A 23,546-nucleotide genomic window follows, 5' to 3' on the forward strand; every position below is an offset into this window, starting at 1 on the left:
ATTTGCACAGTTTGTTGCCTTTGGTACTCTGGGTTGAACACCCTAATTGGATGGTCTTTCATTGATTCTGTTAATAATTATTTTTCTATAGATTTGCTGTGTATACCAAAAAGAAAATGAATCTCAAGGTTGTATATGTACTTTGATAATAAACTTTACTTTGAACTTTGAAATCGGGCTTCAATGTTTGTATGTTTTTCATGGACTATCAGAATACTGTTCACTTTACTTTATAGAACATTTGCATTTTTGTAATAAAATTGGACACCATTGCCTTTGAAACACATTATGTTTGAGCAAAGAAAGGAATAGAGCAAAAGGATTTTAAAACCATACTACAGATGAAGACTTCACGATCCAAATCAATTACAAGCAGTCTGAAATAATCAACAAGTATTATTTTTTTCTGAGCCTTGCAAACTGAAAGGTTTACTAGAGCTTTTGCCTGCAACAGTATTTGGATTCAGCACTGACAGGCAAAAGCAGGATTGTGTCAGTTTGGAGTGGGGAACAATAAAGAGCTCATAAGTCAAGCAAAACTATAAATGGAGAAAAAATAAGCTCAAATTCCAACATCTTACAGAAGTTACAATGAAAAGTTCACTGGAATTTGGCAATTGTTGAATATCATACTTCTGACCGTCACAAAACCACAATAACCTTCTACTTGGGAATGTAGGAAAACACATAGTCTTAACAGAGATTTAAAATGGCCCAACTGCAAGTCAGTAGTCCTGCAATATTCACTCTATTCTATAAACAATGATCTGATAACACATGGGATCGAAGAGTTGAACAATATTGCCCCTGTGGCCATTCCCCTCAATAATATGTACACTGCTTTGAATACTGTTGAGGGGCTGATCACTGGGGGAAGCTGCAGGGTCTGGGTCTTCGGCACTGAGTCTGGTGCAGTAACTCAGAAGGGAAGGGGAGAGAAGAGGACTGCAGTAGTGATGGGGGATTCCAGTGCAAGAGAAATAGAGACAAGATTCTGTGGACGTGATAGAGACACACGGGTGGTATGTTGCCTCCCAGGTTCCCAGGGTCAAGGATGTCTCAGATTGGGTCCATGGCATTCTGAAGGGGGGAGGGTGAGCAGCCAGATGTCTTGGTACATATCGGCACCAATGACATAAGTAGGAAAAGGTGGGAGGGGGGTCATGAAGAGAGAATTTAAGGAGCTAGGTAGCAAGCTGAAAACCAGGACCTACTGAAAATAATCTTGGAATTGCTGCATGTGTCATGCACCAGTGAGGATAAGAATTGGATGATTTGGCAAATTAATGAGTAACTGAGAAACTGGTACACGCATTGGGGGCTCAGATTTACGGATCACTCGGATCTCTTCTGTGGAAAGTATAACCTGTACAAAAGGTACAGGTTACACCTAAGCCACAGGAAGACCAAAATTCTTGTGGGCTGTTTTACTAGAACTGTTGGGGAGGGTTTACACTAATTTGACAAGGGGATGGGAAACTGAATGATAGAACTGAGAATGGGGCAGATGGTATACTAGCAGAGACAGTGTATAATGAGACCATCAGGAAGGACAAGCAGATGTTAAGTCAAAATTGTACACCATCCGGTCCAGGTGACTTATCTACCTTCAGACCTTTTAGTTTCATAGAACATAGAACAATACAGCACAGTACAGGCCCTTTGGCCCACAATACATTGCCGACCCTTAAAACCTGCCTCCTATATAACCGTCCACCTTAAATTCATCCATATACCTGTCTAGTAGTCTCTTAAATTTCACTAGAGTATCTGCGCCTCCACTACTGACTCAGGCAGTGCATTCCACGCACCAACCACTCTCTGAGTAAAAAACCTTCCTCTAATATCCCTCTTGAACTTTCCACCCCTTACCTGAAAACCATGTTCTCTTGTATTAAGCAGTGGTGCCCTGGGGAAGAGGCACTGGCTGTCCACTCTATCTATTCCTCTTAATATCTTGTATACCTCTATCATGTCTCCTCTCATCCTCCTTCTCTCCAGAGAGTAAACCCTAGCTCCCTTAATCTCTGATCATAATGCATACTCTCTAAACCAGGCAACATCCTGGTAAATCTCCTCTGTACCCTTCCCAATGCTTCCACGTCCTTCCTATACTGAGGCGACCAGAACTGGACACAGTACTCCAAGTGTGGCCTAACCAGAGATTTATAGAGCATCATTACCCCGTGGCTCTTAAAATCTATCCCTCAACTTATGAAAGCTAACACTCCATAAGCTTTCTTAACTACCCTATCTACCTGTGAGGCAACTTTCAGGGATCTGTGGACATGTACCCCCAGATCCCTCTGCTCCTCCACACTTCCAAGTATCCTGCCATTTACTTTGTACTCTGCCTTGGAGTTTGTCCTTCCAAAGTGTACCACCTCACACTGTCAGGAAGCTGTCCTGACAAAGGGTCTCGGCCCGAAATGTCAACAGCGCTTCTCCCTATAGATGCTGCCTGGCCTGCTGTGTTCACCAGCATTTTGTGTGCTGTTGTTTGAATTTCCAGCATCTGCAGATTTCCTCGTGTTTGCAACTCACACTTCTCTGGGTTGAACTCCATCTGCCACTTCTCAGCCCACTTCTATATCCTATCAATGTCTCCCTGCAATCTTAAACAATCCTCTACACTATCCACAACACCACCAACCTTTTTGTTGTCAGCAAACTTGCCAACCCACCATTCCACCCCCACATCCAGGTCATTAGTAAAAATTACGAAAAGTATAGGTCTCAGAACTGATCCTTGTGGGACACCACTAGTCACAACCCTCCAATCTGAATGTACTCCTCCACCACAACCCTCTGCCTTCTGCAGGCAAGCCAATTCTGAATCCACCTGGCCAAACTTCCCTAGATCCCATGCCTTTTGACTTTCTGAGTAAGCCTACTATGTGGAAGCTTGTCAAATGCCTTACTAAAATCCATGTAGATCACATCCACTGTACTACCCTCATCTATATGCCTGGTCACCTCCTCAAAGAAATCTAACAGGCTTGTTAGACATGATCTGCCCTTCACAAAGCCATGCTGACTTTGATTCTCTAAATGCCTGTAGATCCTATCTCTAAGAATCTTTTCCAACAGCTTTCCCACCACAGACACAAGGCTCACTGGACTATCTCTACTACGTTCTTTGAATAATGGGACAACATTCGCCTCCCTTCAATCCTCCGATACCATTCCCGTGGACAACGAGGACATAAAGGTCCTAGCCAGAGGCTCAGCAATTTTTTCCCTTGCCTCGTGGAGCAGCCTGGGGAATATTCCGTCAGGCCCCGGGGTCTTATCCGTCCTAATGTATTTTAACAACTCCAACACCTCCTCTCCCTTAATATCAACATGCTCCAGAACATCAACCCCACTCATATTGTCCTCACTGTCATCAAGTTTCCTCTCATTGGTGAATACTGAAGAGAAGTATTCATTGAGGACCTCGCTCACTTCCACAGCCTCCAGGCACATTTTCCCACTTTTATCTCTAATTGGTCCTATCTTCACTCCTGTCAACCTTTTGTTCTTCACATAATTGAAGAACGCCTTGGGGTTTTCCTTTACCCTACTCGCCAAGGCCTTCTCATGCCCTCTTCTTGCTCTCCTCAGCCCCTTCTTAAACTCCTTTCATGCCACCCTATATTCCTCAATAGACCCATCTGATCCTTGCTTCCTAAACCTCACATATGCTGCCTTCTTCCACTTGACCTGATTCTCCACCTCACTTGTCACCCATGGTTCCTTCACCCTACCATTCTTTATCTTCCTCACTGGGAAAAATTTATCCGTAAGATATATTTTTTTTTCTTTTCCCAATAATCCTCTCTCTAGTAATGGTAACTTCACACATTTCATGACCCCTGACAGCTGGAAGCGCACAATACTGCTGTTGTTTTCTACAGTGAAGACAGATGCAAAATACTTACGCAGTTTGTCGGTTGTTTCATTGTCCCACTTTACTACCTCTCCAGCATTGTTTTCAATATCTATTCTCTTCTCTCTTTTACATTTTATGTGTCTGAAGGAACTTTCGGTATCCTCTTTATTATTGGCTAGTTTACTTTAATATTTCATCGTTACCCTCTTAATGATTTTTTAGTTGCCTTCTGTTAGTTTTTAAAAGCTTCCCTATCCTTTAACTTTCCACTAAAGGAACCCTTACGAGGCAGTGATTGAATTCACCCCATAATTTGAGAGAAAGAAGCTAATGTCAAACGTATCAGCATTAAAGTGGAATCAAGAGAATTATAAAGGCATGGGAGAGGAGTTGGCCAAAGTTCATTGGAAGTGGCATTGGCATGGATGATGGCAGACCAGCAATGGTTGGAGTTTCTGGGAGCAATTCGGATAGCGCAGATACATCCTAAAGAAGTATTTTATAAGGTAGGATAACCCAACCACATCTGACAAAGGAAGTCAAAGCCAACATAAAAGCAAAAGAGAGGGCATATAATAGGGCAAAAATTTGTGGGGAAAGCTTTCAAAAACCAACAGAAGGCAACTAAAAAAGCTATAAGGAGGGAAATGATAAAATATGAAGCTGGCCAATAATATCAGAGGACAGAAAAAGCTTTGTCAGGGATATAAAGGGTAAAAGACAGGCAAGAGTAGATATCAGATCGCTGAAAATTGATGCTGGAGAGGTAGTAATGGGGGATAAGAAAGGAAATAGAAGACAAAATGAATATGCATGTTGCATCCCTCTTCACTGTGGAAGACACTAACAGTATGCCGGAGTTTGAGTGTCAGGGGTTATAAGTGAGTGCAGTTGCTATTACCAAGGAGAACATGCTTGGAAAGTTAAAAGGTCTGAAGGTAGATAAAGTCACCTGGACAAGATGGACTACACACAAGCATTCTAAACAGATTAACTTAAGAGATTGTGGAAGCATTAGTAAAGATCTTCCAAGAATCACTAGATTCTGGCAAGATTCCAGCAGAGTGGACAATTGCAAATGTCACTCCACTCTTTAAGAGGGGAAGGAGGCAGAAGAAATGAAGTTATTGGCCAGTTTTCCTGATCTCAGTAGTTGGGAAGATGTTGGAGTCGATTATTAAGGATGTGTTTTTGGAGCATTGTAGGCACATGATAAAATAGGCCAAAAACAATATGGTTTCCTTAAGGGAGAACCTTCCCTGACAAATTTATTGGAATTCTTTGAGGAAGTAACAAGGTGGACAGACAATGGAGAATCGGTAGGCCTTTGATAAGGTGGCACACTTAAATTGGCAAATTGTTATGATTCCCCTCTCACCGTGAAACAGAGACATCTCTTTCTCCCTTATTAGGGAGAGAGAGAGAGCCTGTGGTATGTCAAATACCAGGTGAACAAGTAGTCTTTGGGGTACTGTGAGTCTGTGTCTTTATTGATGCTTTGCTGCACGCTTGAAGGCTTGGTGGTGGATGCCGATGTTTTTATTTGCTGGTAGGAGAGGAGGGATTGTTGTTTTGCTGCTGCTTATGCGTGGAGGAGAAGCTGGCGGGGGAGGGCTTGGGGGTTCTAACATTTAACTTTCATTCATTCTTTGGGGGCACTTCTCTTCTTTCGAGGAAGACTGCGGAGAAAAAATATTTCAGGATGTATATTGGATACAGTTCTCTGACATTAAATGTACCTTTGAAACCTTGCTGAGGCCCAGCAACGACTCTCAAGACACCTCCTCCTACTTACCCCTCAAACAAGATCCCACTAAGGAGCATCAGGGCATTGCCTCCCACACCATCACTGACCTTATTAGCTCTGAGGATCTCCCATCCACTGCCACCATCCTCATAGATCCATCATCCCCCATTTCTACCTCCTAGCCAAGATCCATAAACCCACTTGTTCAGGTAGACCCATTGTTTCAGCTTGTCCCTGCCCCTCTGAACACATATCTGCATACTTCGACTCTGTTTTATTCCCTCCCCCCCAGTTCAGTCCCTTCCTACTTAAATCTGTGAAACTTCACACACTCTGGATCTTTTCAATGATTTCAGGTTCCCTGGTCCCCATCATCTTATTTTCACTATAGATGTCCAGTCCCTACACAGTTCCATCCCCAACCAGGAAGGCTTCAAAGTTTTCTGTTTCTTTCTGGACATTTGTCCCAACCAGTTCCCCTCGAACCCCCACTCTCTGTCTAGTGGAACTTGGCCTCGCTATATATAATTTCTCCTTTGGTTTCTCCCATTTCCTTCAAACAAAAGGTGTAGCCATGGGCAGTCACATTGGTGTCAGCTATATATGCCTTTTTGTTGGCTACAATTATGTCTTGAAACAGCCCATGTTTCAAGCCTACATTGGTGTCCGTCCCACACTTCTCTTTTGCTACATCGACGTCTGCATTAGTGCTGCTTCCTGCACCCTGCAGAGCTCGATGACATCATCAACTTTGCCTCCAACTTCCACCCTGCCCTCAAATTTACCTAGCCAATCTCTGAAACCTCCCTCCTCTTTCTTGATCTCACTGTCTCTATCACTGGAGACAGCTTATCTACTGACGTCTATTATAACCCCACAGACTCCAACAGCTACCTGGATTGTACCTCTCCCTACCCTATTACTTGTAAAAATGCCATCCCTTTCTTTCAATTCCTCCATCTCCGCTGCATATGCTTCCAGGATGAGGCTTTTCACTCGAGGATGAAGGAGGTGTCCTCCTTTTTCAAATAAAGGAGCTTCCTTTCCTCCCCCCTGTCAACGTGGCCCTCAACCACATCTCTTCCATTTCCCCACACATCTGCTCTTACCCCATCCTCCCACCACCCTGGCAGGGATAGGGTTCCTCTTGTCCTCACTTACCACCCCACCAGCCTCCACGTCCAGCACATATTTCTCCAAAACTTCTGCCATCTCCAACAGGATCCCACCAAACACATCTTTCCCTCCCCCCACCCCCCACATTACACTTTCCATAGGGATCACTCACTATGTGACTCCCTTGCCCATTCGTCCCTCCTGTATATCAGTTTGACCCAAAGTAGTTTGGAAAACTTCTTCATGAAGAATACAGTGTCGGGAAGTGTATGGTCACGCACATTGGTAGAAGGAATAAAAGCATAGACTATTTTCTAAACGGGAAGAAAATTCAAAAATGCAAATTCAAAAGAACTTGGGACTACTTGTGCAGGATGTCTTAAGTATTAACTTGTAGGCTGAGTCAGTGGTGATGAAGGCAAGTGCAATATTAGCATTCATTTCAAGAAGTCTGGAATATAAAAGCAAGTATGTAATATGGAGGTTTTAAGGCACAGGTGAGGTCTCAATTGGAGTACTGAGAGCAGTTTTGTGCCCTTATCTAAAAAACAATATGCTGACATTGGACAAGGTTCAAAGAAGGTTAACAAAAATGATTCCAGGATTGAAAAGCTTATCATATGAGGAAAGTTTGATGGCTCTGGGGCTGTACTCATTGGAATTTAGAAGATTGAGAGGTGACCTCATTGAGACCTATGAAATGTTGAAAGGCCTAAATAGAGGGGATGTGGAGAGGATATTTCCTACAGTGTGGAAATTTAGGACCAAAAGGCACAACCTCAGAATAGAAGTACGTCCATTTAGAATGGTGATGAGGAGGAATTTCATTAATCACAGGGTGGTGAATCTGTGGTATTTGTTGCCACAGGCGACTGTGGAAGCCAGGATATTTGGTGTATTTGTGGTGGAGGTTGATAGATTCTTGATAAGTTAAGGTGTGAAAAGTTACAGCAAGAAGGCAAGAGAATGGGATTGAGGGGGGAATGAAGTGGTAGAGCAAACTCGATGGGCCAAATGGCCTAATTCTGCTTATATGGCTTTTGGTCATATATCTAACATAAAATCTACATCCTGCAGTATTTAGACTAACTACATGTAAAGTAACAAGTGTAAATTATTTTTAAAATCTGCAGGGCAGTGCATGGCCTCTGATAGAGCAGATTAACTAATAAATATACAGGAAGATAGGTACAACAAATTATCCATTTAGCCTTGCCTTTTACAAGACAGGAGCTGATTCACATAAACTGAACTTGTCCCTTGTGCCAAGCTAATACTTCAACATAAATCTATGTAATCCTAAGAACAAAAATGAGAAACAGACTATGAACTCTTAAACCTGTTCTCTTACAAAGTAAGATTACGAATAAACTCAGACCTTGCAGCCCTTCCCAATACCCATAGTGTGGTAACTTCTACTGTACAAAAAGACCACTCGACAACTTGAAGGCCAAAAGAGCATCTTTATCTGGGACGGCAAATGATATTAACAATACAGAGGCTTCCAGGTACCTCGTGCTGCATGGGTGGAGGAACTATATACAATGCATACTGGGTGTAAAAAGAACGGAAGTAAAGACCCCTCCAACCCCAGATCCCGCCTCTTGCTACCAACAGCTTCCCGATTAGTATTAACTTACTTTTAATAATACTCACATTACAACACACAGCACTTAATCCCCTTACAAGTTTAAAAGGTCTATTTCAATTTTGAACATTAATGATGCATCTGTAGTTCTCTGGAGTACAGAATTGTTAAGAGTCTCTACCCCCAAAGAGATTCTTCTTCACATCAGTTATAAATTGCCAACCCCATAATCTGTGATTGCTACATTTGGTTCTGGATTCTCCCCACATTATCTATCCTTAAAACACCCTCAGATAAACTCATCTCTTATGAGGGGTGATTGATAAGTTTGTGGCCTTAGAAGGAGATGAGTTATACAGCTCTCATTACATGCACATGCAGGTCAACTCTGAGTGATTATGCAAAAAGTTTGAAGTTAATAACTTATCTCCTTCTACCTTAGGCCACAAACTTATCAATCACCCCTTGTACTCTTCTAAGCTACAGAAAGTATAGGGCCAATAGATTCAGTCTTTCCTCATTCAGAAGCTACTCTAGCACTGGCTGCTTTGAAGAGTTCAAAATTGTATGCAATTCACCAAATGTGGCCTCACAGCCCTGTACAGATGGATCAAGATTTCTACATTTATATTCCATTACTCTTACAATGAAGTTCAACATTCTACTTGGTATCTTTATCACTTGATGTACACATACCAAATACTTCTTTCATAACATGACATTAGTGATTTAGAGCAACTTCTCATTTTATTTACTGTCCTATATTTATATAATTTGGTATATTCAAGTACAATTCATTCTATATAATGATTGACTTACGTATGATTTTTAATCTTGTATTGTTATGCCTCTACTGATTTCTCTTTACAATCTATGTAAAGCACTTTGAGCCTGCATCTTAATGTATGAAAGGTGCTATATAAATAGTGTTATTGTTATAATATTTCTATTCTTCCTACAAAGTGGGTAACTTCAGATCTCTATATTATACTCCAAATGGATTGTTTTCCCACTCTCTGACTATTCTCACGTCCTTTTATAGATTGTTTCCTCATCACAACTTACTTTTCCAATTTGTTTTGTAATATTAGCACGTTCAGTTCCTGCAGTCAAGAAAATGAGAACCTCTAAGCAGCTTTGGCAATAGTTAATCAACCTGCAAATGATTCACTTATCTCTACTCCATTATTTCTGTAATCCAACCAATCCCACTTCAAACTAATGGCTAGCCACCTTACAGTGACCTTTATTGTGATACTTTGTCAAATGCTTTTGGAAATTTCAATACATTGCAAAAACTGGTTCCGCTTTAACTACCATACTAATGGCATTACAAATAGCTCCAATATTTTGTCAAGTAGATACTAGATTCAAGTACTTTTCCAATGACAGATATTAGCCTAATTAGCCTACAACTTAATTGTTCCACAATCTCTCCATCTCTGAATAGCAGTGCTCATTTACTGCTTGCTAATTCACAAAGCTTTTCCAGAATCTGATCAATTTTCAAAGATCGCAACCAATAGACACATAATTTCGACAGCCACTCCTTAAAAATAACATGGTTAAAATTAATGATCTACCTAGTATCAATGGTGGTTTTACAGAAGAGAGATGTACACTTTGAACAAACAAAATATACAACTTTACTCTTATTCTTATGGTATTATGGTGGAGCTGAGAGGTAAATAGATCAGGCAAGATTAAATGACAGAGAAGACGAGATGGGCCAGATGGCTTAATTCTGTTCCTATATCTTATGGCCGTCTTCTAATCTTTGGATTATATTCTTTAAATCAAAGTTCAAATTAAATTTATATCAAAGGACATATATATAACCATATACAACCCTGAGATTAGTTTTCTTATGAGCAATCACAATAGAATCAATGAAGTACGGACAAACAACCAATGTGTAAAAGACAACAAACTGTACAAATAAACAAATAATAGCGATAATTAAATAAGCAATAAATATCAAGAACATGAGATGAAGAGTCCTTGAAAGTGAGTCCATTGGTTGTGGGGCATTTCAATGATGGAGCAAGTGAGAACAGTTCAGCGATGGGGTGAGTGAAGCTATCCCCACTGATTCAAGAACCTGATAGTTGAGGGGTATTAATTGTCCCTGAACATAGTGGGAGTCCTGAGGCTCCTGCACCTTCTTCTTGATGGCAGCATTGAGAAGCTCTGTCTAAAAAAATTCCCCCTCATACCCACTCTAAAAGTATGCCCCTCTACTCTAAGGCAGTGTCCTCCAGTCTTAGACTGTCCCACCATAGCAAACATCCACTGTATCAAGGCCTTTCACCATTTGATAGGTTTCAATGAGGTCACCCCTCATTCTTCTGAATTCCAGTGAATATAGCCCCAGAGCTATCAAATGCTCTTCATTTGACAAGCCATTCAATCCTGGAATCAATGTCATGAACCTCCTTTGAACCCCCTCCAGTTTCAGCACATCATTTCAAAGATTAGGGTCCAAACTTGCTCACAATACTCCAAGTGGAGCCTCACCAGTGCTTTATAAAGACTCAACATTACATCCGTGCCCTTTTGACATCGCATCGCATTTGCCTTCCTCACCACAGACTCAACCTGCAAATTAACCTTTAGGGAATCCTGCGCAAGGACTCCTAATTCCTTTTGCAACTCAGCTTTTTGTATTTACACTCCATTATCTTTCATAGTCATGCCTTTTATTTCTTCTACTAAAATGCGTAACCATACACCTACTAACACTGTATTTGATCTGCCATGTCTTTGCTCATTTTCCTAATCTGTCTGTCCTTCTATAGCCTCTCTACTTTCTCAAAGCTACCTGCCACTCTACCTATTTTCATATCATCTGCAAACTACAATGAAACTATCAATTCCAACATCCAAATCATTGACATGTAACATAAAAAGAATCGATCCAAACACAAGTTCCCATGGAACATCACTAGTTACTGGCAGCCAGCCAGAAAAGTTCCCTTCATTTTGACTCTTTGCCTCCTCCAATCTGCCACTGCTTTATCCATGCTAGAAACGTTACTGTAATGCCACGTACTCATAGCTTGTTACGCAGACTCGTACGTGGCACCTTATCAAAGGTCTTCTGAAAATCCAAGTACACAACATCCACTGATTCTTCATTGTCTACTCCTGTTTATTATTTCTTCCAATAATTCCAACAGATTTGTTGGGCAAAATTTTCCCGAGGAAACCATGCTGACTGCGGCCTATTTTAATATACGCCTTCAAGTAGCCTGAGACCTCATCCTAAATAATCAACTCTAACATCTTCCCAACCACTGAGGTTAGACTAACTACCTATAGTTTCCTTTCTTCTGTCTTTTTCCAGTCTTCTGGAATCATTCCAGAATCTCGTGATTCTTGAAAGATGATTCCTAGTATCACCACCTCTTTCAGAATTCTAGGGTGCACACCATCTGATCCAGGTGACTTATCTACCTTCAGACCTTTCAGTTTCCCAAGAACCTTTCTTCTAGTTAAGGTAATTTCACACCCATTATGCCCCCGATACCTAGAATTTCCACCATATGGCTAATGTCTTCAACAGTGAAGACATTGTCCGCCATTTTGTTGTCCTCCATTACTACCTCTCCAGCATCATTTTCCAGTGGTCTCATATCCACTCACCTCTGTTTTACAGATTATGTATCTGAAGAAAATGTAGGTATCGTCTTTGATTTTATTGGTTAGTTTACTTTCATATTCCGATTAAGAAGTTACAGAACCTGGACCTCTGTACCTCCCTCTGCAATTGGATCCACAACTTCCTAACCAGAACACCACAATCTGTGCAGATTGATGATAATATCACCTCTTCGCTAACTATCAACACTGATGCACCTCAGTTGTGTGTGCTTAGCCCACTGCTCTACTCTCCCTATTCAATGACTATGTGGCTAGCCATAGCTCAAATACCACCTATAAATTTGCTGATGATACAACCATTAGAACCATAGAACATTACAGCACAGAAACAGTGCCGAACCATTTTTCTGCCTAGTCCCACTGACCTGCACCTGGGCCATATCCCTCCAAACCCCTCTCATCCATATACCTGTCCAAGTTTTTCTTAAATGTCAAAAGTCAGCCCGCATTCACCACTTCATCTGGCAGCTCATTCCACACTCCCACCACTCTCTGTGTGAAGAAGCCCCTCCCTAATGTTCCCTTTAAACTTTTCCCCCTTCACACTTAACCCACGACCTGTTTTTATTCTCCCCTGGCCTCAGTGGAAAAAGCCTGCTTGCATTCACTCTATCTATACCCATCATAATTTTATACAACTCTATCAACTCACCCCTCATTCTCCTACGCTCCAGGGAATAAAGTCCTAACCTATTCAACCTTTCTCCGTAACTCAGTTTCTCAAGTCCCGGCAACATCCTTGTAAACCTTCTCTGCACTCTTTCAACCTTATTAATATCCTTCCTGTAATTCGGTGACCAAAACTGCACACAATACTCCAAATTCGGTCTCACCAATGTCTTATACAACCTCACCATTACATCCCAACTCTTATACTCAATAATTTGATTTATAAAGGCCAATGTACTGTTATGAGTGATGGACAGACCTGATGGACAATGGGGTGCAGAGTTAAGCATTCCCGACCCCCCCCCCCCCGAGAACTACGAACTATTGCTGTTGCTGTGCTGCTCATGAGAGAAAGAGATAAAGCCCAGGCGAGAACATCTGCTACAGATAAGAGGGGGAGAGGGACTGTTGATTTACTGTATTATGACTCTTCCTGGATTATTTACCTTCCACTACAAGGACTGTACTTTGCTCGTTAACATTCCTCATGAGATAGCAGGAGTGGCCTGATTTGATGGACACGGTCATTCAGAGTTGATGGATAGCTGAGACCCCGTGAGTGGGGATAAAAGACAGGTCTGGAGAGACACCCTTCAGACACCCTTCACCCTAATGACAGAGTGTTGGGAACCCACAGAAAGGTGGGGGCTTCGGAGACTGAACAGGAGATCGGTCAGTAAGGCTCACAGTGTTACAGCAGGGCCAGTGGGGACTTGTGCGAGTGTCCACTCATGCCAGAGTGATGAGTCCACCACAGAGGAGTGGTCTAGCTGAAGACCAGACAGGTCATAACTGAATGGCCACAACGATACGACGGATTAAGAAAGCCACAAAAGGTTTGCCTGCCGCAGCAGCTGTTACTGTTACATCTCACTCGCTCTCTCTCCAACAATTTCAATACAACAATCATAACTACTTCAGCATTTATGAACTGAACTCTATACTTTCCTATGACAATTCATTTACCCCTAGACATCAATAGAGCTTGTTTATTATTCCTACACTTTTAGGTTTATTACTGCTGACTTGTTTTATATGTATATTTGCATTTTTGATATTGCATTGTGTAGTTTACTAATAAACACCTTTAGTTTGGTACCACCAGACTCCAACGGATTCTTCTTTCTGTGCTGGTCAGACACCCAGTTATGGGGTACGTAACAGTACCAAAAGCTCTCTTTACAACCCTATCTACTTGTGACGTCACTTTTAGGGAATTATGTATCTGTACTCCCAGATCCCTCTGTTCTACATTGTTGGTAGAATCTCAGATGGTGACTAGAGGGCGTACAGGAGTGAGATATGACAACTAGTGGAGTGGTGTCACAGCAACAACCTGGCACTCTACCTCAGTAAGATGAAAGAACTGATTGGCAAGTTGATGGGGAAGATCCTGTGAGGCAGGATTTATGAACATTTGGAGAGGTATAATATGATTAGGAATAGTCAGCATGGCTTTGTGAAAGGCAGGTCATGCCTTACGAGCCTGACTGAATTTTTGAGGATGTGACTAAACACATTGATGAAGGTAGAGCAGTAAATGTAGTGTATATGGATTTCAGGAAGGCATTTGACAAGGTACCCCGTGTTAGGCTTAATCAGAAAGTAAGGAGACGTGGGATCTAAGGGGACATTGCTTTGTGGATCCAGTACTGGCTTGCCCACAGAAGGCAAAGAGTGGTTGTAGACTGGTCATATTCTGCACGGAGGTCGGTGACCAGTGTTGTGCCTCAGGGATCTGTTCTGGGACCTCTACTCTTCATGATTTTTATAAATAACCTGGATGAAAAAGCAGAGGGATGGGTTAGTAAATTTGCTGATGACACAAAGGTTACAGCATTGGCTGATTGGTAGAAGGCAGCAAGTGGGAATAAAAGGATCCCTTTCTGGTTGGCAGCCACTGACAAGTGGTGTTCCACAGTGGTCAGTATTCAGGTAATTTCTTTTTATGCTGTATTTCAATGATTTAGATGATGGAATAGATGGCTTTGGTGCCAAGTTTGCAGATGATACGAAGATTGGTGGAAGGTAGGTAGTGTTGAGGAAACAGGAAGGCTACAGAAGGACTTAAGACAGATTAAGAGAAGGGGCAAGAAAGTGGCAAATGAAATACAATGTGGGAAAATGCATGGTCATGCACTTTTGTAGTAGAAATTAATGTGCAGACTATTTTCTATACAGAGAGGAAATCCAAAATACTGAGAAGCAAAGGGACTTGGGCTGAGTCAGTGGTGAGGAAAGCAAATGCAATGTTAACGTTCATTTCAAGAGATCTAGAATACAAGAGCAGGGATGTGATGCTAAGGCTTTATAAGGCACTGGTGAAGCCTCACCTTAAGTACTGTGAACAGTTTTAGGATCCTCATCTTAGAAAAGATGTGCTGGCTTTGGAGGAGTTTCAGAGGGGGTTCACAAGAATAATTCCGGGAATGAAAAGGTTATCTTATGAAGAACGTTTGATGGGTCTGGGTCTGTACGTGCTGAAATTTAGAAGGATGGTTCGGGGAGGGGGGTCCTCATTGAAACCTTTTGAATGTTGAAAGCCCTAGAGTGAGTAGTTGTGGAAAGAATGCTTCCAATGGTGGGGGAGTCTAGGACAAGAGGGTACAGTCTCAGGATAGAAGGTCAGCCATTTAAAACAGAGATGTGGAGAAATTTCTTTAGCCAGAGGGTGGTGAATTGGCAGAGTTTATTATCAAAGGTAGCTATCAAGGCAAGGTCATTGGGTGTATTTACGTCAGAGATTAGTAAATTCTTAAATGGCCATGACATCAAAGGTTATGGGGAGAAGGTCCGGAAGTGGGGCTGAGGAGAGGTAAAAAAATAATCAGCCATGAGGGAATGGCAGAGCAGACTTGATGGGCCAAATGGCCTAATTCTGCTCCTATGTCTTATGGTCTAATATTTCCCACTGAGCTGCAAGACGAACAGACAAATCCAAGCCATTCAGAATCAGAATCAAGTTTATTATCACCGGCATGTGACATGAAATTTGTTAGCTTAGCAACAGTAGTTCAATGCAATACATAATCTAGCAAAGAGAAAAAATAAGTAAATCACATATAATTGAATAGATAAAAAATGTGCAAATACAGAAATACTGTACATTAATTAAAAAAAAGTGAATTAGTGTCCAAAGCTTCAATGTCCATTTAAAAATCAGATGGCAGAGGGGAAGAAGCTGTTCCTGAAACGCTGAGCATGTGCCTTCAGGCTTCTGTATCTCCTACCTGATGGTAACAGTGAAAAAAAGGCATGCCCTGGGTGCTGGAGGCCCTTAATAATGGTCATGGCCTTTCTGAGATACTGTTCCCTAAAGATGTCCTGGGTACTTTGTAGGTTAGTGCCAAGATGGAGCTGACTTGATTTACAAGCTTTTGCAGCTTCTTTCACTCCTGTGCAGTAGCCCCTCCTTACCAGACAGTGATGCAGCCTGTCAGAATGCTCTCCACGGTACAACTATAGAAGATTTTGAGTGTAATTGTTGACATACCAAATCTCTTCAAACTCCTAATAAAGTATAGTCGCTGTCTTGCCTTCTTTATGACAACATCGATATGCTGGGACCAGGTTAGATCCTCTGAGGTCTTGACACCCAGGAATTTGAAGCTGCTCACTCTCTCCACTTCTGATCCCTCTAGGAGGATTTGTATGTGTTTGTTCATCTTACCCTTCCTGAAATCCACAATCAGCTCTTTCGCCTTACTGACATTGAGTGCCAGGTTGTTTTTGTAGCACCGCTCCACTAGTTGGCATATCTCACTCCTGTATGCCCTCTCGTCACCACCTGAGATTCTACCAACAATGGTTGCATTGTCAGCAAATTTATAGATGGTATTTGAGCTATACCTAGCCACACAGTCATCTGTATACAGAGAGTAGAGCAGTGGGCTAAGCACACACCCGAGGTGCGCCAGTGTTGATCATCAGCGAGGAGGATATGTTATCACCAATCTGCACAGACTGGGGCTTTCTGGTTAAGAAGTTGAGAATCCAATTGCAGAGGGAAGTACAGAGGCCCGGGTTCTGCAACTTCTCAATCAGGATTGTGAGAATGATGGTATTAAATGCTGAGCTATAGTCTAATAACAGCATCCTGAGCTAGGTGTTTCTGTTGTCCAGGTGGTCTAAAGCCATGTGGAGAGCCATTGGGATTACGTCTGACATTGATCTATTGTGGCGACAGGCAAATTGCAATGGGTTCAGGTCCTTGCTGAGGCAGGAGTTCGGTCTAATTATGACTGACCTCTCAAAGCATTTCATCACTGTTGTTGTGAGTGCTACTGGGCGATAGTCATTAAGGCAGCTCACATTATTTTTCTTAGGAACTGGTATAATTGTTGCCTTTTTGAAGTGGGAACTTCCGCCCATAGCAGTGAGAGGTTAAAAATGTCCTTGAATACTCCAGCTAGTTGGTTGGCACAGGTTTTCAGAACCTTACCAGGTACTCCATCGAGATCTTCCACCTTGCGAGGGTTCACTCTCTTTAAAGACAGTCTAACATTGGCCTCTGAGGTGGAGATCATAGGGTCATCAGATGCAGCAGAGATCTTCACAGCTGTAGTTGTGTTCTCCCTTTCAAAGTGTGAATAGAAGTTGTTGAGTTCATCTGGTAGTGAAGCATCACTGCCATTCATACTATTGGGTTTTGCTTTGTATGAAGTAAGGTCTTGCAGACCGTGCTAGAGTTGCCGTTGGAGATGCCACCTCCAACCTCATTCAAAATTGCCCTCTGCAAATAATACCAGTTTTCTGATACAGGCCTAGGTTGCCAGACTTGAATACCACAGATTTTGCCTTGAGCAGACAATTTACAGGCAGTCCCCGGGTTACGAACGAGTTCCGTTCCTGAGTCCGTCTTTAAGTTGGATTTGTATGCAAGTCGGAACAAGTACATCCGATATTAATTAGTGTCAGTCAGTCAAACGTTTGTCCTAGTATATAATATATATTTTACCTTTCTTTACATATAAAACACTTAAGAAACATAAGTATTCCAATAATTAAACCACTGCATTGCTTAGTAATAATCATAGCTTTCATCAGGGTAGGGTCTTTCACATGCTCCATTATTCTCACTTTATCCTTTAAAATTGTTCCAATCATTGACCGACTGTAGCCTAACGCTTTTCCAATGACGTTTCACCTCTTTCCAAATGCTTTATTATTTCCACTTTATTTTCAATCGAGATCATTTCCTGTCAATGGAGAAACACTGTGGGCGGCGGGTCCCGCGCTCCACCTGATCCTAAGAACCCCTGCACTGAATTCCCCGGGTCCTAAAGTCCACTGCACTAAGACAGGTTAAATGAGACAAATGGGGGCTGTGTTGGGTTTGGGTATTTGATCCTCCACAATATTCCCCATTTAAACTGGAGGTGGCAGTATGATTTTTTTTAAATATCGAGTTGTGAGCTCAACATCAACCCAGCATGGATGGGGAGCGGTCTGTCACTGGATCGAACTCTGGAACCTCTGTTCTCAAGCCCAGCACTGATCTCACTGCACCACCAGCTGACCAGAAAAGGGAGGGGGGGGGGGTGTCAGGGTGAATCTTGCTAAGAAAAATACAAGCCAAATACAAAGTTACACACTCAACACAGTTACAATGGCAACAACTTAAAATGGTGGATGGCGTCACAATCCAACTTAAAATGGCGGACAGCATCGTAATCCGACTTAAAATGGCGGACGGCGTTCTCCTTCTTCAGTTCGAGTTGTTCGTAAGTTGGACATTAATAACTCGGGGACTACCTGTACCTCCTGGTTAATCCACGGTTTTTGGTTTGGGAATATACAGTAAGTCTTCGTGGGCACATACTCATCCACACAGATTTTAATGAAGTTGGTAACAACTGCAGCATACTCATCCATGCTTGAAGATGAATCCCTGAATACAGTCAAAGCAGTCCTGTAGGTGCTACTGTGCATCTCTTGGCAATACCTTCTTGGTCCTCATTGCTGGCGCTAGTCTTCAGTCTCTGCCTATACTCAGGGAGTAGAAGTACAGTTCAGTGATCAGACTTCCTGAAATAAGGGCATGGAATAGCATGGTAAGTATTCTTGATGGTGATGTAGCAATGGTCCAGTGTGTTGTTTCCTCTGGTATTGCAAGTGATCTGTTGATCACAGTTGCTTAGTGATTTTTTCAGACTAGCCTGGTTAAAATCTCCCAAAACGATTGTGAAGGCATTAGGGTGCTCTGCTTCGTGCACGTTGACCCCATTACTCAGATCATCTAAAGCCTGCTTGACATGGACCTGAGGTGGAATGTAAACTGCTACCAAAACGACCGCACAGAACTCCTGTGGTAGGTATAAAGGACAGCACTTTACTGCTAGATATTCCAAGTCTGGCAAGCAGAATTGGGACAGCACTGATATATTTATGCACCAAGAAGAGTTGATCATGAGGCATTCTCCTCCAACTCTGCATTTGAGAGACTCTATAGTTCTATACTGACGCTGTAGTAAACCCGTCGATCTGAATCACTGCATCCAGTACAAAAGGGGTAAACAAAGGACACACGCGGTCCTAATATCCTTCTGATTCAGCACCCTGGCTCTGAGATCATCGATTTTATTCACTAGAGACTGCACGTTCACCAGCAAGAAAGATAGTAAAGGGAGTTTAAAATCCCGTTTCTTTAAACACATTTGTAATCCTGATTTACACCTGTACTTCCCCCGAGCTGTCCTCCGTAGGCATTTCCAACCACAATCGGTGTTGTTTCCACTGGGTTTAAGCAGCAATAGTTCATTTAAATGCATTAAGGCATCTTTGTTGACTGTACTGACCTTGGAAGCAGTTGTGCTTTTTTAACTGTATCAGGCTGAAATGGGAATATTCATTCATATCTATTGAGAGTACTGCTGCTACTCAAGTTGCGCCTAGGTGGCCCAGAAGTAATTCATGCAGAATTAAATTCATGGCTGGAGAGTTCTGAAGTCTGTAATAGATACACTTAGAAGAGTAATATCATTTTGATTAACCAAGTATATGAATAGGTAGAGAAAGCATTTTGCTAGATTTATAAATAGAAAAACATTCTGCTCCATCCTATTTAATGACAACAGTTAGGTGCACAGATACTCACCATGTAAATGAACAGAGGCACAATGCTCTGTAGAGCTCCCATGTACTGGCTGAGTGCTGCATTAAACCTCTCAATGTAAGCATCTGGACAGCTGACCTGCAAAAAGTATTTAGGACAGTGTTAAAGTAACATGCATGTCTAAGTAAATTAATATAAGTACATTAATATACAAACCTTGTATTGCTGCATTATACTGTATGTTCTATTTGTTTGATTTGCAATTGATGGTGCTTCAGATAGTGTGGAAGGTTATGAAAAATTAAAGATCTTTATCAGCAAGATAAGTGAGTTTAGGATTGGCAAATTACTTTCAATCCAGATAATTCTGTCTTGCTAAGATTCCTCAGCTTTACACTGGGGGGAAAAAAAATCACTGACACAAAGGAGGCAAAAATGTCTTTGCACTGAAAGCAACAATATTTGAATAGAGAGTACCCAATTTTATTTTTGTTAACAATGTAATGCACAATTCTTTTCTTACCGTTTTTTAAGACCACAAGATATAGGAGCAGAATTGGGTCATTAAGCCCATCGATCTGCTCCACCATTTCATCGTGGCTGATTCAAATTTCCACTCATCCCCAGTCTCCTACTACCTCCTGTATGCCTCCATGCCCTGACCAATCAATAATCTATTAACTTCAGCCTTAAATATAAAGACTTTACCTCCACAGATGCCCAAGGCAAAAAGTTCTACAGATAATGTGACTTAAATCCATAAACTAAATTTCATAGAGTCCTAGAGAAGTACAGTTGTCTCTACTAGTTATTCAAAAGTCAGGGCAATCCAATGAGTCACAGAAAGATCAGTACTTTACCAGTAACCTTTCACCATTTGGTGCAGCAGTTGATCAAAATCCTGTTGTTCATTCCATTGTTCTTAAGCTGCTGTTAAGTACAGTTTTGCTGATATTAAAGATTACCTGCAGTGCTACCTGTCTACCTCAAGAGGGAGAATTCCTTCAGATGTACATTCAACACAAGTATGAAAGTACAATAGAAACCTTACAGTGTGGCGACCCACTTTCTGCGCAGGTGAACCGGCTCATAAATAGCCCGCGCGCGGGGAGAGACTTTGGTAATGCACTTCTGACGTCATTTCTGCTTGGAGAGGGCGGACGCTAGGGATTAAAAGCCAGCGCCACAAAGTTTGAATAAACTAGTCTCAAAACGACTTAACGACTGCATGTCATTGTCTCTAGCTCTGTATGTAGTACATCACTACACTGGTGACCCCAACAGTCCAAACAGGATTTGGAACAAAGATGACCGACTCTTCATTTGTTCACGCAGTTTCGCTAAAACTGCCGACTTTCTGGACGCTGCAACCACGTGTGTGGTTTAGCCAAGCAGAACCCAGTTCTAGATTCGGCAGATATCTTTTGATTCCACGCATTACTATTACGTGGTGAGCTCCCTTGACCAGGAGACGGCTGCCCAAGTTGCAGATTTCATACAGTCGCCCCCGAAAGAAGACAAATATGAAGCATTCAAAGCGCTGCTCATTGGGAACTTTGGCCTCTCACGCAGATTGCAGTGACCCCCGGAAGGTGGCAGCCCAGGCAGACATGCTGTGGAAAACCAAGAGGGAGAGCGTGGCGTCCGTTGGTCAGATTACCAAGCTACGCGCCCAACAGCAGACGAGACCAGGCCCAGCAGGGGGGTCGCACACAACACAGAGGCAGGAGTGAGGAGGACAGTGAACAGTGGTGTTTCTACCACCAGTGGTGGGGCACAGAAGCCCCCTGCAAGGGCCAGGGCCAGGGCCAGCTGCCGCTAATGGCTATGGCGGCTGGCCAACAGGACAGCCTCTCATATGTCTGGGACAAACAGTTGGGACGCAGCTTTTTGCATGACACCGGAGTGGAAATCAACATCTTACCCCCAACGGGGTATGACACCAGCAACAGGAAGCCAGGACCCACCCTGAGGGCTGCAAACGGCAGCACGATACGGACCTACGGCACCCGCACAGTGCAGCTGCAGTTCGGCGCCAGCCGGTTCACATGGGACTTCATGCTGGCCGCCGTGGCCCAACCACTCCTGGGGGCGGACTTCTTGCGAGCTCACAGCCTGCTGGTCGACTTGCAAGGGAAAAGACTGGTACATGCCGAGACTTTCCAGACGTTCTCCCTGGGTGAAGCCAAGTTGCCGGCCCCACACCTGGACTCTATCACACTGTTGAACAATGAATTCACCAGAATCCTGGCGGGCTTTCTAACGATTCTGGCACCGCAGTTCATGGCAGCCATGCCCAGACACGGAGTACAGCACCACATCCCGACCCAGGGACCACCCCTCCACACCCGCGCACGAAGGCTCTCCCCGGAAAAGCTCCGCCTGGCGAAGGAGGAGTTCAAGAGGATGGAGGAATTGGGGTTCGTACAGAGGTCCGACAGCTCATGGGCCTCCCCCCTGCACATGGTGCCCAAAGCAGCTGGGGGCTGGAGACCATGTGGCGACTACCGCAGACTGAACGAGGCTACAACTCCAGACCGCTACCCCGTGCCGCACATACAGGACTTTGCAGCAAACCTGCATGGGGCAAGAATCTTTTCTAAGGTAGACCTCATCCAGGGATACCATCGAATCCCGGTACACCCTGGAGACATCCCCAAAACAGCACTCATAACCCCGTTCGGCCTGTTCGAATTCCTCCAACTGCCATTCGGCCTGAAGAACGCCACACTGATGTTCCAGCGGCTAATGGATGTGGTGGGCCGCGACCTGGACTTTGTGTTCATCTATTTGGACGACATCCTTATAGCCAACCACAGTCGTCAGGAGCATCTGTCCCACCTCCGCCAGCTCTACACCCGCCTGAGTGATTTCGGCCTCACAATCAACCCGGTCAAATGCCAGTTCAGTCTCAACACCATCAACTTCCTGGGCCACAGGGTTATCAAAGACAGGGCAACACCTCTGCCCACTAAGGTAGACGCGATCCGCCACTTTGCCCGGCCCAACACAGTCAAAGGCCTGCAGGAGTTCGTTGGTATGGTGAACTTCTACCACCGTTTCCTCACCTCAGCAGTCCGTATCATGCACCCTTTGTACACCCTGATGTTGGGTAAAGGCAAGGACATTACTTGGGACGATGAGGCCGCGGCTGCTTCCGTTAAAGCCAAGGAAGCCTTGGCAGATGCCGCGATGCTGGTGCACCCCAGAACGGACGTTCCGACCGCCCTCACAGTGGATGCATCCGACACAGCAGTCGATGGGGTGCTGGAGCAACTCATCCAGGGGCGCTGGCAACCCCTGGCGTTCTTCAGCAAGCACCTACGACCACCCGAACTCAAGTACAGTGCCTTCGACTGGGAGCTGTTGGCACTGTATCTGGCAATCCAGCATTTCAGGTACTTCTTAGACGGCAGGCCGTTCACCGCGTTCACGGACCACAAACTGTTGGCCATGTTCACGAAGGTGTCCGATCCCTGGTCGGCTCGCCAGCAGCGACATCTGTCCTATATCTCTGAGTACACGACGGACATCCAGCATGTCTCGGGAAAGGACAACGTTGTGGTGGACGCACTCTCCAGACCAGCTATTCAGGCCCTGTCCCTGGGGGTGGACTATACCACACTGGCGGAGGCACAGCAGGCAGACGACGAGATGCCCAGCTACAGGACCACAGTCTCGGGTTTGCAGCTGCAAGAATTCCTTGTAGGCCTAGGTGAGAGGACCCTCATGTGCAACGTGGCTACCGGCCAACCTCGCCCCATCATCCCGGCAGCCTGGTGGCGGCGAGTTTTCAACTCCATACACGGTTTGGTGTACCCATCTATCAGGACAA

At 43.5% G+C, this 23,546-nt stretch overlaps 1 protein-coding gene across 3 annotated transcripts in view; it reads right to left on the reverse strand.

Annotated features, from left to right (window-relative positions):
• The window catches only part of cacul1 (CDK2 associated cullin domain 1), a 161,174-nt gene that overhangs the window by 69,924 nt on the left and 67,704 nt on the right, over nucleotides 1-23,546 (reverse strand). For 2 of the 3 annotated variants that reach the window (XM_059947962.1, XM_059947960.1), the window contains exon 4: nucleotides 19,754-19,849. In XM_059947962.1, coding sequence (XP_059803945.1) covers nucleotides 19,754-19,849 — 96 coding nt within the window. Of the gene's footprint in view, nucleotides 1-15,636; nucleotides 17,516-19,753; nucleotides 19,850-23,546 lie in introns of those variants that run through there. The other variant, XM_059947963.1, reaches the window with a different exon arrangement.

Source organism: Hypanus sabinus, chromosome 22 (assembly GCF_030144855.1).
Source record: "Hypanus sabinus isolate sHypSab1 chromosome 22, sHypSab1.hap1, whole genome shotgun sequence".
NCBI classification, from domain to species: Eukaryota; Metazoa; Chordata; class Chondrichthyes; order Myliobatiformes; family Dasyatidae; genus Hypanus; species Hypanus sabinus.